A 19,649-nucleotide genomic window follows, 5' to 3' on the forward strand; every position below is an offset into this window, starting at 1 on the left:
AGCCTCCGCTCCAGGGAAAACAGCCCCAGCCTGTTCAGCCTCTCCCTGTAGCTCAGATCCTCCAACCCTGGCAACATCCTTGTAAATCTTTTCTGAACTCTTTCAAGTTTCACAACATCTTTCGGATAGGAAGGAGACAAGAATTGCACGCAGTATTCCAACAGTGGCCTAACCAATGTCCTGTACAGCTGCACCTTGACCTCCCAACTCCAGTACTCAGTACTCTTCTGACCATTTTGTGTAAGTTTGTCTCTTGCTTTCTGCAGGTCTGGTTTTTTTGGTTTCTGTGTTTGTCGTTGTCTAATGTCTACTGTTTGTTGTACTGTGTCTATCCATTCATGGTCTGCTGCATTTATGAGTAGAGTTTTTGGCACAAAATGTCCCAGTTATATTTATGAAGTCTATTGAGGGCATCATTATTCATTTCTCTAAGCATTCTGCAGCCGTTTTGCTCTGCTATTCTTTTGGCTAGTGGGGTGTTAAGGGGAGATTTGTATTTAAGACATTTAGGTAGTATCTGTTTCCTTAGGCATTCGTTCAGGCAGTACAGCTATTTGCAGCTTTCAGGCCAGTTTTAGCTTATTGCGCCCATTGACATTAGCAAGTTTAGAGAAGATTTGTAGCTCAGGTTGAGGTTCTGGATGTAGGTTTGCTCACTGAGCTAGAAGGTTTGTTTTCAGATGTTTGGTCAACATACTAGATATTATTAGTGAGCCTCTGGATGAGGCACTGGTTACATGACCACTTTCTTTTTATGTATTTAGGTTTCCTTGAGTTGGTGATGTCATTTGCTGTAGTGACATCATTTTAGAATATAGCATATAGAACATAGAACACCATTTTCTATGGTAATGTCATTTCCTGTTCTTTTTCTCAGGGGGTGGTAAATGGGATCCAAGTCGATGTGTTTGTTGATAGAGTTCCGGTTAGAATGCCATGCTTCTAGGAATTCTCGTGCATGTCTCTGTTTGGCTTGTCCTAGGATGGATGCGTTGTCCCAGTCAAAATGGTGTCCTTCCTCATCTGTATGTAAGGACACTCAACAACAAACCCAAACAAGCAGACAAAACACATCCAGAAACCCTAGCTACTCTTCCCTACATCAAAAACTTCTCAGAAATGACTGCCAGACTACTCAGACCTCTTGGCATCATGGTAGCCCACAAACCTACCAACACATTAAAACAACAGCGAATGAACTTGAAAGATCCTAGACAGACAACAAGCAAAACTAATGTCAATTACAAAATACCTTGCATCAGTTGTAACATACACTACATTGGACAAACAGGCAGAAAACTAGCCACCAGGATGTATAAACATCAACAAGTCACAAAAGGACATGACACACTCTCACTAGTATCCTTACATACAGATGAGGAAGAAAACCACTTTGACTAGGACAACATTGTCCATCCTAGGACAAGCCAAACAGAGACACGCATGAGAGTTCCTAGAAGCATGGCATTCCAACCGGAACTTTATCAACAACCACATTGACTTGGATCCCATTTACCACTCCCTGAAAAGAAAAGGAAATGTCATTACCACAGGAAATGATGCCACCACAGGAAATGACATCACCAACCCAAGGAAGCCTAAACGCATAAAATGAAAGTGGGCCATGCCACCAGTGCTTCATCCAGAGGCTCATTGATGATGTTACCTAGTATGGTGACAAAATGTCTGAAAATGAACCTTCCAGCTCAGTGAGCAAACCTACATCCAGAATAAATGAAATAATGGCATGGTTTCTCAAATAACTAGACTTGTCCTGGAGATTGTGATGTTACGAAATGGGGTAAGCCCTCCTGCTTAACTTAAAACCAGCAACACAGAAAATCTCCTGTGCAGTAGTCTGTAAAAATTTGAGTGGCCAAGAAATATTTAAGGTAAAAATTAACAACTTTATTTCTTAAAGTATAGCAGAGAATAATTAACTAACGCTATGTATAGGTCCTTACTCTAACCTATCTTTTATCTCCCTTCTATAATACTAGTCTGATAAAACTCCCAATTAAGATTTATAAAACAAGACTTCTTATCTCAAAACCAGGCAGCTTTTGTTTCTTTTATTTGGATCTTCCTGTGTGTTGTTTTCTTTTTCTTAGGAATTTCTGTGTCACAGGTTACTGATTGAAAAGGTACCTTTTAAGAGAGCTATTTTTTAGGCAGTCTGTTTACATTCTGGGCTTGGCAGTTCTCCTTTCAACTGTTCAATTTTTCCTGGTCTTATACCCCCCCAAAGCATCGGATTATGTCATTGGCTTTTAAGATTGTCAATATACTAAATACAAACTGGATTGGAATTTGGTATTTTTTCTGGGTATAATTTAAACTGATTGCCCAAATTCAAATTTGTTTTTGTCTCCACGTAGCAAGCTAATCGAGTTGTTCGATCAAGTGTTACATTGTTACCTTATTGAGAACACTTGGTGCTATGTCTGGTAGTTCTACAGCTTTTAATTCTCTTAAAATGCTCTTACATCTTCATAACAGGGACACTGAAAAAAATGTCAATCAACCTAGACTTGGTACAGGAGAAGATAGCTCCAAATTACCCCAGGGTTGGGTCCTTTCATCAAAATAAAGCAGTGTCTCTATTTTGCCAGGTCATTGGTAATGTTAATATTTCCCATTTGGCCTTTTTAAAGGAAGGGGCTCCTGTCTGTTCCTTACATGGCTAACATTGTCAGCTCTTTTGATAGGAGATTCCACTTTTCTAGCTCGGCATGAACCTGGTGAAATTCTGGCAGACAGAACACTGACTGCAATAAGGCATATGAATCCCAGATGGTACAAGTATACCTCTACTTTGGGGAGGAGCATCCATGCAGGGAAAACAGCCTGTATCTTTGGAGCAAAGCTGAACTTGTTCATAAATCGTATAAGGAATGGAGAGTTCAAAAAGAGCACTGTTGAAACCTGGGGGGTGATATGGGAGAGGAGAAGGCTGCTGGGCAACCATACCATCTCTCCGCCCGCCCCCAACCGATATACATTTGTACATTTCAGCTACCTGGGTGGGACAAGCAAGTATCAAAGCTGTGACTTGAGATGTTTTCTGTTGAGTCTGAAATTCCCGGTAGGGTCAGCACTTGGAGGACATTGGAATTGCTAGAATTTTCTATTTGAAATTGAGACCCCCACACATCAGAAAAGCATTTGAGTTATGCCAGAAACTTGGAATGTTGAGAATCCTGTTGGAGGGTTCTTAGTGATTCAAACCTCCTGGTGCATTGGAAGATTGGATAGAATGGACATAGGAAAGTTAATGCTCGTTCATTTTAGAATAGCAAATTGAAATTACTGCATGAGATATCAGTGTACAAATGCTAAATATATATGTTTGTAATCCTACCCTCTAATTTTAGCAAGTAGAGTTATAGACCAAAACATTAATGTGCTAATATCCGTGATATGATTCTTAGAACTTGAAAGACAATTAGAGTCAAATACAAGAGCTAAGACAGCTTCATGGGTTGATATTTTCCCCTTGAAAGTAATGCTAATCTCCACCTCTTTCCTAGCTTCTGTCTATTCTGGGAGGTGATGATCAAGTGGTATTATCACTGACCTGTTAATCTGGTGACCCAAGTCTAGTGACCAAATTGGGGGAATTTGAATTCAATAGAAGTCTAGAATTAGGAGTCTGATGGTCAATGTGAAACCTGTTGTCGATAGTTGGAAAAGTTCACCTGGTTCACTAATGTCCTTTAGTGAAGGAAACAGCCATCCTTATCTGGTCTGGCCTACACGTGACTACAGATTCGCAGCAATGCAGTTGACTCTTAACTGCCCTCTGGGCGACTAGGGATTGGCAACAAATGCTGGTCTCGTGATGCCTTCATGCTGTGAATGAATTTAAAAAGAATTAAAAATTTTGACTCAATTTTCGTTTCCAATTGAAATATTCCTTTAACCCTGGAAAGCAGAAATTACTCATGAACATTTTCATACTGGGAATCAAAGGTGCTGTGTAGGCAGCTTCCTGTGAAGTTTAAAATTTAGCAAGTTTTGAAATGTAAGACAGAATTGTAAGATGTCCTTTTTCTCCCCATCGCATCGTACCTGCAAAGTGTACTAGCATTGCCCATCTGCAAACTATATACAGTTTCTCCAATCATTGGTAGCCAAATATTCATTCTTAATGTGTGAACTTAATATTTTAAGATATATTTTTGTTTAATCATTAATCATTTTTTTCTCTTTTTCTTAGTTATTCCAGACACACTCAGTGCAACATCAGTACCCCAGACCCTGGATAAAGTTGAAGGTGACTCCCTAGAACTGGTCTGTGAAGTATCTAAACAAACAGCACAGCACACACATGTGGCTGTCACATGGTACATACAGAAGGGAAATCAGAACCTCAAGGTCATCTCTCTCACACGAGATTTCATCCTTCGTTCTGGAGATTCATACAAACAAAGGCAGGCATCAGGAAATGTACGATTGGATAAGATTGGAGCGACTTCATTCAAACTCACCATCTATAAACTGCAGGCATTTGATCAAGGAGAGTTCTACTGTGAGGCTAGAGAATGGATCCAAGACCCAGATCGGTCTTGGTTCACCATAGCTACCAAGCGCACTGACAAAACAATTGTGAATATAAAAGCTACTGGTAAGTGGTTGTCATTGAAAAGCTGTGATCACCATAGCTATTATAGGAGCAAGCAGAGAATAATGCATTGTGGGCATATAACATACAGTGTGAGAAAGGTAGCACTAAAATAGTTAGGTCAGGTTCCTGGAGCAACAAGAAATGGTTATCTCCTGAATGCATTCTGAAAGACAGAACACGTTAGCCATTGATGCCAAACAGAGGGTAAGTATGGAGCTGAGTAGAAATATTAGAGAATAGCCATACACAATTACTTATATAAACAATTGGTTAGATAGTAGTGCCCTTAACCTATTTGTCAGTTACATTTAGCTGCACACAACTGAGTTAACATTCAACATTGATAAATTTCTCAAACACCATAGGCTCATGGAAGATACATTAAATACAGAAAGCTGTGTCAGCTTGGCTTCATGAAGTTGGCCCACCCTGGGAGGTTTTATGAACAGCAGAGCTGGATGTTTTCTGCTAGGGGCTACAGACATGTTCTACATGAATTTGGAAAGGCAAGGTCTGACGAGGGATAGTCAGCATAGCTTTGTGGTTGGGAAATTGTATCTCAAAAATTTAATTGAGTTTTTTGAAGAGGTGGCCAAAAATATAGATTAAGGCAGAGGAGTAAAGAGTATAGGTTTAAGGTGCTAGGGGAAAAATTTAAAAGAGACCTGAGGGGCAACATTTTCACACAGAAGGTATTTTTAGATTAGATTAGATTCCCTACAGTATGGAAACAGGCCCTCCGGCCCAACAAGTCCACACCGACCCTCCTAAGCGTAACCCATCCAGACCCATTCTCCTACACTGTATTTACCCATGACTAATGCACCTAACATGATGGGCAATTTATCATGGCCAATTTACCTGACCTGCACATCTTTGGATTGTGGGAGGAAACTGGAGGGTGGTGTGTATATGGAACGAGCTGCCAGAGGAAATGCAGGTACAATTGCAACATTTAAAATGACATTTGGATAGGTAGATGGATAGGAAAGGTTTAGACAGTTATGGGCCAAACACAGGCAAATTGGGAAATTTGGCTGGCATGGACAAGATTGGCCGAAGAGAATGTTTCCATGCTGTATGACCTAACAGGGCAATTAGCATTGTGTCAGTGGTGGATTAATTGCTTGCCACTTGTCACTTAAGTCAAGGTGCCTTCCCTCCCAGTGAATGCCCAGGTAGAGGGCGGGGGACTGGGGTAGAGTTGCTTTTTTTTAAAGCAAAGTGGGGACTACAGACAAGGAGGACACACCCTACAGTTTCCCAGCAATTTCTCCTTAGAGAGTTTTCTTGTCAAGCACTGAGGCCTATTTTTTATTAAAGATGTTTCTGCTGCCATCTGGACTCTGTAGCCCCAACACCTGGTGGTGCTGCTGAGTTTTCAAGCCTCTGTAATAAAAACACGACAGTGGAGAAACTCAGTGGATCTGACAGCATCTGTGGGGGATGGGGAGACAGAGCTAACTTTTTGAGTCCAAAATGACTCTTCAATTCTAATTCTAGAGATGCTCTGCTGAGACTTTTATAAAATGTAGAGCAGAGCTAAGTAAGAACAGTCCCAACTACCCGTAGTGAGGGAGGAAAGGTGGTTAGTGACAATAGTTTGATAAATTGTTAAAGATCACAAGGAGAATGAGCTGGGGAATTGATTGTAATGGTGAGAATATTATGTTACAGTTAAATAGTCATTGGTGAGACCACATCAATTTTGATCTCTTTATTTAAGAAAGGACATAATTGCAACATAAGTAGTTCAAAGAAGGTCCACTCAACTGATTCCTGGTATTAAGTGGTTATCTTAGAGGATAGGTTAGGTCTGTATCGATTGAAGTTTAGAAGAATAAATAGTGTTTCTAGGAGAGACTAGAAATAGGGAACACAACTTAAACAACACAGAATCACAGAATTATTGCAATGTGGAAGGAGCTCATACGGTCCATCCTCCTTGCACCAGCTCGGTTATCTAGTACAGCTGTAATATAAATAAGAAGAAATTTTTCCTTTATCAAATTCTCTTCTCTGTGCTGGAGACAAGGTCATTGAACATTTTTACAACTGTATTAGATGGGTTTTTGATTAACAACAGAGTCAAGTAGGAAGTAGATAGGGAAGTAGGTGGGGGGTGGAGGGGGTGGAGTAGTATTATCGTTAGACTGTTAATCCCAATAATGTTCTAGGGACCAAGTTTCCTATCCAACCATGATTAAAATGATAAAGAATAATGTCTGGAATTAAGGGTCTAATGATGAACTCAAATCTATTGTCAATTGCTACAAAAACCCATCTAGTTTACTCATATCCTTTTACAGACTTCATCACCAGGGGCATATTTTCCTCCCCATCCCTACCTGTGTTCCGCAGAGACCATTGCCTCTGCGACTCCCTTGTTAGGTCCATGCTCCCCCACCAACTCAGCCTCCAGCACCTTCCCTTGCTGCCGCACCCACACCTACTACCAACAACCCCCCCACCCCCCCCGCCTCCCACCATCCCCACCCTCAACCAAGGCCCCAAAGGATCCTTCCACATTCGGCAGAGATTCTCCTGCACCTCAACACAAGTCACCTACTATGTCCGTTGCTCTCTATGTGGTTTCCTCTACAATGGAGAGACAGGATGCCACCTTGCAATATCTGTGGGACACATGCACTAAACAACCCCACCACCCTGTTGCCAAACACTTCAACTTTCCTTCATTTTCAGCCAAGGTTATGCAAGTCCTGGGCCTCCTCCACCACCAAATGCTAGCCTTCCGACGTCTAGAGGAGGAACACCTCATCTTCCGCCTTGGGACCTTCCAGCCACACAGGATCAATGTTGATTTCACCAGTTTCCTCATCTCCCCTACCCCCACTTTATCCTAGATCCAAACCCCCCAACTCGGCACCGCCCTCTGTCCTACCTGTCCATCTTCCTTCCTACCTGCTCCAACCTCCTTTCCGACCCTATCACCATCACCCCCCACCTTCATCTACCTATCGCATTCCCAGCTACCTTCTCCCCAGCCCCAGCCCCCTCCCATGTTATCTCTCAGCCCCCTTGGGCCACCTCCACATTTCTGATGAAGTGCTTATGCTCGAAATATCAATTCTCCTGCTCCTCGGATGCTGCCTGACTGGCTGTGCTTTTCCAGCATCACACTTTTTAACTCTGATCTCCAGCATCTGTAGTCCTCACTTTCTCCCTAATCATGTCCTTTAGGAAAGGAAACTACCAAACTTACCTGGTCTGACCTACGTATGACTCCAGACCCTTAGCAATGTGGCTGACTCTCAACTGCCCCTCTGGGCAACTTGGGATAGGCAATAAATGCAGGCCTAGTCAGCGATGCCCTCATCCCATGAATGATCAAAAAAAAATAAGTAGAGGTGCCACAAACACATCAATCATGGTCTTATTAAAAGGCTGAGCAGGTTCAAGGCAAGGTTGCCGATTTCTCAATTTATTATGTTCTAGGAATCTTTTTATTCAGTGATTGGTAATTAATAGAACCCACTAGCCATGAGGGTGAGGGAAGTGATTTCAAGAGGTATTTGGGCAGGCATTTTAGGGGAAATAGACTTGCAGGATGGTGGCTCAGTGGTTAGCACTGCTACCTCACAGTGCCAGGGACCCAGGTTCAATTCCAGCCTCTGTCTGTGTCGAGTTTGGACATTCTCCCCGTGTCTGTGTGGACTCCCTCAGGATGCTCCAGTTTGCTCCCACAGTACAAAGATGTGCAGGTTCGGTGAATTGGCCATGCTAAATTGCCCAAGTGCTCAGGGATGTGTAGGTTAGGTGCATTAGTCGGGGGGAAATGTAGACTAATAGGATAGTGGAATGGCTCTGGATGGGATACTCTTCAGAGGGTCAGTGTGGACTTGTCGGACCAAATGGCCTGTTTCCATACTGTAGGGCTTCTATGGTGAGGACCATGGGGAATGGAGGTAAGTGGATTACTCTTCCAGAGAATTGGCATGGATTGGCTTCTTTCTGTATCACAATGATTTTACAACTCTGTGAAAATGCTGTGCCAAGCAGCAGCTAAAATATGAAACTAAAACAGAACTGAGTGGCAAAACACAGCAGGTTTGGGAACTTCTGTGGAAGAAAGCAGAGTTAACTCTTTGATTCTGGTGACTCTTCATTGGAACACCCTACTCTTCTTTCTCCCAACAAAAGTTGCCAGGCTGTGTTTCACCAGCAATTTCTCTTTTTGGTTCAGATCTCCAGCATCCACAATTCTTTGTTTATTGCAGATAAAATATCCCAGATAAGAGTCAAATCATTTAGGAGAGAGACAGAGAAGGTTTGAAATTTGGGAGGACAAACTGCAACATGCACATATGATTTTAGGACTTGAAAAACAAGCTTCTGATTTTAATTCTTCACTTCGGGGCTCCCAGGAATCAGTTTAGCTCAGTTGGCTGGATCGTTGGTTTTATGAGCAGTGTGACACCAACAGCAAGGGTTTAAGTCCTGTCACCAGGTTGAGGTTACTATGAAGGACTCTCCTTCTCAATCTCTTCCCTTCCTTGAGGTCGGGTGGACCTCAGGTTAAGTCACCAGCAGTTACTTCTCTCAAATAAGAGAGCTGCCCCATGTTCTGATCAGACTGTGGTGACACCACTTGTCTCCCAAGCTCTAATTGTGTCTGCATATCCATGTTCTGTTCTAGATAAGAACTTCAATGTTCAGTTAGAGAATGAAAGGAGAATTCTCACAGCTGGAGACACTATGGAAATAAGGTGTATCATTGAAGCTCAAAATATACAGGATCGATATTTCTCAGTGTTGTGGATTTTTAATGGCACACAGATTGCCAACATTGGTCGAAATGCTGTAGCGACAGTCAATGGTGAATATGCAAACAGAGATCGTCTGGGATATGTAAGGTTCACGAAGGAGACAGATACAACACACCTGCTGAAAATCTACCATGTTCAATTGACGGACAGTGGCAAATACCATTGCAGGGCCACTGAGCATGAGAGAACAGTGACGAGAGAATTCATTAGCAGAGATACTAACAAATCTCCAAAAGTTTTGATCCATGTTCAGTCAATCAGTAAGTAACTATCTGAATAAACTTTTCATTTCTATATGAATTAATGACATGAAATGTCTTGGTAACTTAGAATAACTGTAGAACAATCCTCTGTGTGCGCTTTCAGGCAGATAAAGAAGCTAATTTGATAAAGCAGTGCCTCTAGTTACTGTGATTTTTTGTTAAAAGTAGTTTTTCTCTGTAACTGATGTTGTCTCGTGTTTTAAGTTCAACGAATCTAATCAGTTAAGTCTTAGTTCTTGTCCTGTCAAGGTTGCCCTAGGCTGTGTGGAAATATTGTTGCTCAGTTACACAGCTCTTATCAGTGTAGTATGAAAGCGAGAAAAAAACTTTCCCATGGCTTTGAAAGGTTCTGCTTGTTTCTATTAGTTCTTCATAAAGGAATCTGAGTTTGATGTGGCCCAGTTATCAGTTCCAAAACATATTTGAAAAATAAATGTAGTATTGCCATTTTAGGAGTCATGAAAAAACAACATCACAGGGTGAAAGTTTTATCCACTTTTTCTGCTGTTGTGCAGAAGCATTTGCATAAAAACATGGGTTTAAAGGAACTTTTTGATTTTGAGTGACATTAGTTTTTGTTCATCAAGAAGCAACTGCAGTGACGACCTAGTGTGTCAGATCCCTGCCTGCAGCTTGTGATGTCAGTTCCATTGTTCATACAGATCCAAACAAAAGCTGACCAGAATGACTGACTGAAAATCACAAGCCAGTGTCAGCATTGAGAGCATTTCCTTTGATGTTTTTGCCTTTCATCTTTCCCCTAAAAATGATGGAAGCTATATTTCCACAGAAACAGCAATACATTATGGTATTAATGTCAGATTTAAACATTTTTTTTCACATGAAAGTATATGAGTCTGCTGTGAAGAAATGAAAACGATCATTAATGTATTTCACACTGACATACATTTATTGAAAGTGCTCTGACTTCAGGTCTTCAGGGTTTCAAAAAGAATTGATGGACAATAAAGACAATAATGTTAAAGCAATGCACGGAAAGACTTGCTCATCATGATGGGTCAACAAAGAAAGCTCCTGCCCTCTTCTCCATCTGATTTCTACCTGTCCCTGTTCAGTCACTGACCATTTGAGATCCATTTTCCATATTTATCATTTGCATTCCTGTTGCAGTTCAAATCAAAACCAAAATCTGATGAAGTCCAATTGCTATAATTAAAATAATTAACTTCATAAATATGTCATTTTTAATTCAGAGACAACTCTATAGCAACTGCATTTGTGATTATTATTACTTTTAATTGATGTGCCGTTATTGTATGCTGTCCACAATTTCTAACTTTCTCATGAGTTAATCCATACAATAAAATAAAATTTGGTATGCACATGTTACAGTAACATTGCTCATAATAGCTTCCAGGCTTCTAGTCTCTCTGTGGTTAGATGTATAAATTGAAACTGAAATGTCCCTATGAAGTAGCAAGCCTAATCAAAATAGTTCACTCAACCATAATGTAAATATATTCTTTGCAACAGTTGTTATTCATGGCCAACATAGAAGTTAGCTTCCATCGATAACTCCGCAGTTTCCATGAATTGAAGCTTGATGTTATCCAGAAAATAAGCTGGGTGGTGTTGCCATGTTGCAAACAATTAACTTTTCTATTACTGGTATGCACATTTGAAATAAATTGGCCTTGTATTATGTGATCTCTCCAAAGATTAAATGACTATGCTGTGTACTCAGGCTAAAAATTTAAAACAGTCTTTGCTGTAATAAGGTTACACTAAAGCACAATTGAATTACACTCTTTGAAAAATGGTATTACTGCTCTCAAAACAGCAAACTCTTTTGTGTTTTTATTTGCTTAAATACAAAGGGTAGCACACACTGACTGCTCCATAAAGGCAGTGGCTGCAGCAAATCTAACAGAAGATTGAAAGAATGTATGTCACTTCTGTCCTAGATTTAGGCAGCTTTAAGCTAATTAGAGCAAAACAAAAATAAAAGTAGATGGTTTAGATATTTTGTTGATTTAACAGTAGCTATTCTTTAATCAGGAACTGCTTATTCTGACACAATGTGAGCAACATCTAGAGAAACAACTTCGTGCACTTTTAGTGCAATGACGTGTCCGTGGAAGCTTCACAGGAGCATTGTAAAACACAGCATGACACTGATTCACATAAGGAGGTCAAAAGTTTGATCAAAGAGCAAAATTTTAAGGACTGTCTTAATAGAGGCATGTGAGACAGCAAGAAGGAGAGCTGCAAGGAAGGAATTCCAGAGCTTGGGTCATCGGCAGCAGAAGGTCTCCTGTGGTAGAGAAATTATCATTAGAAATGCCCAACAAGTCAGAATTAGATCAGCGCAGTTATTTCAGAGGGTTGTGGGGTTGAAGTAGATAAAGATGGGCAAGACTGCAGAGAGATTTGGAAAATAATGGGTATTTTAAAGTCAAGACCTCGCAAGGCCAGGGACCAATATAAGCACGAGAGCGCAAGAGTGATAGGAGAACTGACCTTGCTGTCAGTTAAAACACAGCAACTGAGTTTTGGAGAGCAAAATATGGGATACCAGTCACAACCACCAAAGATACATTAAATAGCGGAGTTCGCAAGTAACGATGACAAGAATGAGGACTCCAACAGCAGTGAAGCTGAGACAGGGGCAAAGTCACATGGCATTGCCAGTAGAAAACGCAGTCTTAGTGATGGAACAGACATTAGATTGGAAGTTCATCTCAGGACCAAATATGGCACCAAAGTTGATTAAAAGATTAGTTTACTCTCACATTGTTGTCTGAGAGAAGGATGGAATGGATAACTAAGAATAGAATTGGGAGCAAGTAAGTTTTCAAATAATAGACCATGTTCTTGAAGGTTCAGCATGAGAAAAAATGATAGTGTTTCTTCCAATATTGACAATATTATGTATATTACCATTTGTTTCTGACCAATTGATCTAGTCCAAATCCTAGTCCATTTACAGACAAAGGCAAAAACAAGCTTTTTCCCCTTTCTCTGCCACACTTGTGTGTTAATCCTCAACTGTTTACCCTGAATTTATGACAGTAATATAACTGGATTATTGTCAGCGTTAAGATAACATTGATCAAAGCATCCAGTTATATTACAGTCATAAATCCAGGGTAAACAGTTGAGGATTAACACACAAGTGTGGCAGAGAAAGGGGAAAAAGGTTGTTTTTGCCTTTGTCTGTAAATGGACTAGGATTTGGACTAGATCAATTGGTCAGAAACAAATGGTAATATACATAATAGTTCTGACTGTTGCAAAGCAATGTTACCTTGAAAACAAAACAAAAGTTATTTGTAAAATATTTATTGAATGGTATTGTGACAAATTCTCATAAAACAGATTCTTGTGGTCTGAAACAACATAGATCCTCAAATCTTGTATAATTGTCTTTCTACAAAACTACTATTTGAACTAATAATATTTTATTTCCTGCAGAAAGTAGCCTGAGTATAACAGTTACCAGTAATACCACTAAGATTTTGGAGGGTAACTCACTCCAGTTCACTTGTGATGTTCAATCAGCAATCAGGAACCACAGTCGCCTTTCTGTCACCTGGCAGTTAATCAACAAACAGAAACAGGTTACTGATATCATCAGCTTGGACCAGGATGGTACTCAGATTATTGGTACACTCTACCATAAGCGTGATGCTAATGGAGAACTCAGGCTGACCAAACAGCGACCAGATTCTTTCATCTTGCAGCTACATAATTCAGTGATATTGGATGATGGACAGTATGTTTGTACAGTCACTGAATGGATCATGAATGCGAGTGGGGATTGGCAGCAGATAGGAAAGCAATCTGCTCATATTGTAGCTGTGATAACACCTCTTGGTAAGTACTCACATCAAGACAAAACTCAAGGGCTGAAAGTTTTCTGTGCACTATTCTAATCACTGTCTGATTATCTAAAAGGAGCAGTGTTATATGGATTAGAATAGCACTGGTTATGTTGTTGGAGTGGAAGCATTGATGGAGTAATGTATGACAGTTATAATGTGAAAATCTCAACTTTGGAATTACACCTGTGTGCAGGAGATAATGATAGTTTGATATTTTCAGCATGAGGATGTTGGATTGGATCCATCACAATTGACATAAGCAAGAATGTTCTGAAATCCTGTGTCTCCAATTGATTGAAACGTTAGTTGTGGAGATAATTAGTAGTAAGGAGAAGAGTGCTATTGCACCCAATGCAGTTTATGGTGAGCTGGGATACTTGTAGTGTCTTTTGCAATGCGTTCCTGGTATGCGGATTGCCTCTCCCATGCTAGTTAGCTGTTTCATGACTAGCTAGTAATTATCCTCCACCGAGTTGGTGGGTGGGAGGTAGAGGGCTGCTTGTCAGTGGGACACAGAGTAGCTAGAATCTTTTTCATGAGTTGTTAAGATGATATGCCTGGCATGGAAGATTGTAATCAAGTCCAAAAAATTGTTTTAAGGCTTGACAGTCTGAAAGCTTACTTGGCTGTGTTGAGATATACCTATATACCAATTTGGAGGGAATCTCAAAGGGCCCTGAATCGCATGGGGTCTGGTGAGATTTGTGGCAGAATCAGATGGGAAAGCCAAAGAGGAGTATCTCAATGTCAGAAGCAATTTGTTGCACTTCTTTGCAGTGCCAAGTGGCCAGGCAAGTTTCTCACTAGACAGCACTGAATTGCCACTCATGTGGGATTGTAGTTTGTTAAAAGCTTTTTAGTGGCACAAATCACCTCATTAATATTCAGCTCTTTACCTTACCAAATGTGCTGAACGAAACACACATCAAGCATTCTCGACATGGGAGTTAGAGCGACTGCCGAGCAACTTCACCTTACCGCTGCCTGTCTTCATGTTGCTCAGGACAGTGCAGTATCTTGGGGTATGATCCATGGCCATCAGCCACATGTAGCCCTCATGGAGCAGAGTGAGAAACTAGGTGAAGCTGAGGATCCGGGGAGTTAACTGGCAACTGGACAGATCCTGGTGCTGACAATGTCCACTGCAAGTTTTGTTCCCTGCCATTAGTTGCTATTCTTCTGATACTAACTGCAGGGACAATGCTGAGGGTGGCAAAGCCAGTGTCATTTAATGGCAAAACATGGGTTCCACAGTTGTTGAGCCAGGACATCGAAGGGGCAAAATCATGAAACATGCATTTGCAAATTCCTGCTACATTTCATTTGCAATCATTTCTTCAATCATTTGCAATGCATGCAGAGTAAATATGCTTATATATCAAATGCTGGTCAGAGGCAGATTACATTATGCCATTGTTGCTTGCATAGTGATTGTTGCCATCCCAGTGATGCAGAAGTTAGTGGCAATGATGTAAAAGGAGAACAATGCTGGGCAAAGCATCCTATCACTTGTGAAACTTCGAAGGGTGCTGTGGGATGAAGGGGACATCACTGCGTCATATATTGTGTAAGTATTATGAAGGACTGCACAAAATTCAGTGATAACTTTCTTGGTTGTATATGCTGTAATCAGGGTCATGATGGAGGAGATGATAGACCTTCTGAAGATGAGTTCCATTGCTTGAACCAGTATGGGGGAGCCCTCCATTATAGTCCAGACAGAGGGTGACACACCATCCTTGCTTGCTATGCTCTGCACACTGATGAAGATGATGAAGCTGTGATGTGTGCCGATGAGCTGGGCAAATAGAGCAGTCTTACAAGGAGCAGGATGAGAACATTGATCTGTAGGAAGCTATCCTTCTGCATGGCACTGCCTTAGCTGGGTGCAGCAGATAAACATGGTGTGTGAAATAGTCATTGGTCATAATGTCAGCGTTTGTTTGGCAATATTGGGGCAAACTGCAGTCTCTACTGGTTTTGTTTGTGTTCACTTTTGCTGGTTGTTAATCAATCTTATGTTTGGAATTCCCAACTTGCTTGTCTATATTTGAAGTCCAATGCTGGACATTGATAAAATATAGATAGTGGGCATGAGGGACAAGATAGCACTGTCTCAGAGAAATCAGATGGATAAAGTGTGTGACCTGGTGGATAAACAGTGACGAGAGTCAGAGAATGGAGTTATGCCTGTGAGGAAATCTCAGCCATGCCAGCTGTGTGTCAAGAGCAGCATGATATTGTGGCTGCTGTGCCATTTCATTGCCTTGAGGGAGTGCCAATGCTAGCTCAGGCACACAGTGGTCTTTTGAAGATGGCGTTAGTGCTAGGGATGTTGGTCTTTCAAGGGCTATCTGGTGAGTGTTCAAAAAAAACTCAGTGCTTTTTGCACAAAACCAAAATAGTAAGATTCAATCCACAATAGTCATTGGCTATATAAATACTGTGGAGATTAGTAAGCAAGGTTAGATCATATGGAATACAGGGAGAACTAGCCATTTGGATACAAAATTGGCATGAAGGTAAGAGAACAGGGGGTGGTGTGGAGGGTTGCTCTTCAGACTGGAGGTCTGTGACCAATGGTGTGTCGCAAGGATCGGTGCTGGGTCCAATGCTTTAGGGGTGTGAATATAGGAGGAATAGATAGTAAGTTTGCAGATAAAACCAAAATTGATGTAGTGGAGAACCAAGAAGGTTACCTCAGTGTACAAGGGACCTTGATCAGATGGGGAAAGGGGCCAAAGAGTGGCAGATGAAGTTTAATTTAGATAAATGTGAGGTGCTGCATTTTGGAAAGGCAAATTAGGTCAGGACTTATACACTTAATGATAAGGTCCTGGGAAGTGTTGCTGAACAAAGAAACCTTGGAGTGCAGGTTCATAATTGAAAGTGGGGTTTGCAAGTAAACAGGTGGTGACAAACGTGTTTGGCTTGCTTTCGTTTATTGGTCAGTGCATTGAGCATAGGAGTTGGAAGGGCATGTTGCAACTGTACAGCACATTGGATAGGCCACTTCTGGAATACTGCATTCAATTTTGGTCTCCCAGCTATAGGAAAGATATTAAGAAAATGGAAAGGGGTTCAGAAAGGATTTACAAGGATGTTGCCACAGTTGGAGGGTTTGAGCTGTAAGGAGAGGCTGAATAGGTTGATACAATTGCAACATTTAGAAGGCATTTGGATGGGGATATGAATAGGAAGGTTTTTGAGGGATATGGACCAAATGCTGACAAATGGGACTAGATTAATTTGGGATATCTGGTCGACATGCACATTTTGGACCAAAGGGTCAGTTTCTGTGCAGTACATCTCTGCGACTGATACCCCATGAAAGTGAGTGTCTTGAGGAAGGAGAGGGTGGAAAGGGAAAATACCTTTCTATCACATGAAATGTTTGGAAGCTGGTAGTAATACTTTTTTCTTGTTTGATTACTCCACAGAAACAGGTTTCAGTGTTACAGCAATAACACGAACACCATCAGTGATTTATGATAACGCATTTCAGCTTCAGTGCTTCATCAGACCAACCTATCCTTCTCGAGTATCAGTTTCTGTCACATGGAAATTCCAGCCTGCTGGATCAAGCAACAGCTATGACATTATCACATTTGCCCGTGACACATCCATTTCATGGGGGGAGAAGGCGACAAATTTTACAAATAAAATAATGATAACAAAGGCAGTGTCCAACACTATCCGTCTGGTGGTCAATAAAGCCAGTGACTTAGAGGCTGGGAAATACCAGTGCATTGCTGAACTGTGGCATCAAAACCAGATGGACCAATGGGTGAGGAAAATCAGCAAATCTTCCAATATTCTGGAGGTCAAGGTTAAACCCCCTGGTAAGTGCAATGCTCTCTCACTCAATACTAGAAAATAAAATTGTCAGCCCAAACAGCCGCTTATTTGTCTTTGTTCAATACATCAATATGTCTGTCTACCTGTAGTCTCGCCTTTCAATTGCACAGTTTTTAACTCTTTGGTTTAGAACAACTACTCAAGTTCCTAAGTAATTTGTTTAATGTCAGAATAATAAACTACAACATACTTTGTTTACAATTATATTTAGTCAGCTAATAGGAAAGCAAATACTTTTTCTTAAATTTTGAGGAACTAATCTCTCTGGGATGACTAAGAAACATGATGCTGTATCTCCTTACTTTAAAGAAATTCAATTGTTTTGACTTGCTCTTTTTCACATACATGATTGCTAAAGTGATTTCACCAAACTTCCAAGATTATGAAGGAGCTTGATAAGTGGACACTGAAAGATAGTTTCTTTTGGCTGGATGCGCAGATGACAAAAAAGTAGATGGGAGGGCAATTGGCATGGAAAACAAAGAGTCTGCAAATGGAAGGCAAACGCTCTGTCAGCCTTTATTTAAAAGGGAATAATGTGTAACCATATTGTTATCTTACTGAAACTAAACATAGCATTAGTTAGACCAAACTAGAATACTGTAAATGGTTTTAATCCCTTTACCTAAGGATATGTATACTGGTATTGGAGGCAGTTCAGAGAAGGTTCACTCAGTTGATCCTGGGTACGGAGAGATTTTCTTATGAGAAGAGATTGAGTAGTCTGTACTTATTAGAGTTTAGAAGAATGAAAGGTGACTTTATTAAAGCATATAGCAATTGTAAAGAGTAGATGCAGAGCGTGTGTCTCCATGTGTAGGAGAGTCTAGGAAGAGAGGGTATAATCTCAGAGTGAGACATCACCCAATTAACACATAGATAAGGAGTAATTTCTATTCTAAGCACAGTGAATTTATGGAATTTCTTATCCAGAGGGCTGTCGGGACTGAGTCATTAGGTATATTCAAGGTTGTGATAAACTCATTCTTAAGCAATAAGAGGCTCAAAGATTATGGGAAAAAAATGGTAAGAAAGTGGAATTGATGATAATCAAATCAACTATGATCAGCGTTCCCACAATTTTGTTTTGTCTTGTATGGACCTCTGGAGTCCTGAAGGTGACAGCACAAGTGGATAAGATAAAAAAGAAGGTATATGGCATGCTTGCCTTCATCGGTCGAGGCAATGAGTAAAGAAATTGGCAAATCCTGTTGCAGCTGTGTGATACTTTATTTAGGTCACATTTGGAGTATTGTGTGCAGTTCTGGTCCCCATACAATAGGAAGGATGTTGAGGCTTTGGAGATGGTGCAAAAGAGGTTTACCAAAATGCTGCCTGGATTGGGGTATATTAAAGAAAAGGAGAGGTTGAACAAACTTGGATTGTTTTCGCTAGAGCTTCGGAGGCTGAGGGTGACCTGATTGAAATATGTAAAATTATGAGTGGCATGGATAGGGTGAATAGTTGGAGCACTTTTCCCCAGGGTGGAAATGTCCAGAGATATTTATAAGGATAAACATGCATTTATATGTCATCTTTCATACCTTCTGCTTTACAGCCAGTGGTGTACCTTTGAATTGAAGCCATTGTTGTAATGTAAGAAATGTATACTACACTCCATGCCACCCAATGCGCTTCTGCCTATTCTCCATGCCTGCCCCAAACCAACTATGCTGACCTGTACCCATTACCCTGACTCTTAATAATAGTCCCTATACATGCCAAGCTAAGCCTGCACACACTCTCCTTTGCCCTCTCCCCACCATGTCACCTCAACCTATCGACTTCAGGAGCTGGGCTGACATAAAATTATAAAGCTAATGATGCTGTGACTATTTTGAAAAAACTTTCAGTGACCTAAAAAAACCCCAACAAACTCTCTCTTCCGCTACCTCCCCCCCCCGCGCCCCCCCCCCCCCCCCCCCCCCCCCCCACCAACCCCATCCATGCTCAGTTACTTGAAAGGCAAGACATTATGTTGACTGATCAGTATTTGGCAAGCACCACATTTGTTTTCCCATACAGAGACACAGCTTGTTTCAGAGCATTACTTCAATTCACTGTTGAAACTGTTGCATTTGATGTGGTTTTATTTCATCAGTAAGTGTCATCCAACTTTCCTCCCTCCACAACTGTAAAAGAGAAGCTTCTTTAGCAGCTCCAAAGAACGTAAACCTTAATTTTATTTGTTACTCAGACACACTCTCTCTCTCTCTCTCTCCATCTTCCATTTCATTATGTAATCATCTCTCTCTTTCCCTTCACTCCC

The 19,649-nt window shown here is 40.9% G+C and overlaps 1 protein-coding gene across 1 annotated transcript in view; it reads left to right on the plus strand.

The window, feature by feature from the left end:
• igsf3 (immunoglobulin superfamily, member 3) overlaps positions 1-19,649 on the plus strand; it is a 229,183-nt gene that overhangs the window by 147,734 nt on the left and 61,800 nt on the right. The window contains exons 3-6 of the mRNA XM_072585217.1: positions 4,220-4,627; positions 9,285-9,674; positions 13,113-13,514; positions 16,963-17,364. Coding sequence (XP_072441318.1) covers positions 4,220-4,627; positions 9,285-9,674; positions 13,113-13,514; positions 16,963-17,364 — 1,602 coding nt within the window. The remainder of the gene's footprint in view (positions 1-4,219; positions 4,628-9,284; positions 9,675-13,112; positions 13,515-16,962; positions 17,365-19,649) is intronic.

This window comes from Chiloscyllium punctatum, chromosome 15 (genome assembly GCF_047496795.1).
Source record: "Chiloscyllium punctatum isolate Juve2018m chromosome 15, sChiPun1.3, whole genome shotgun sequence".
Taxonomy (NCBI): domain Eukaryota; kingdom Metazoa; phylum Chordata; class Chondrichthyes; order Orectolobiformes; family Hemiscylliidae; genus Chiloscyllium; species Chiloscyllium punctatum.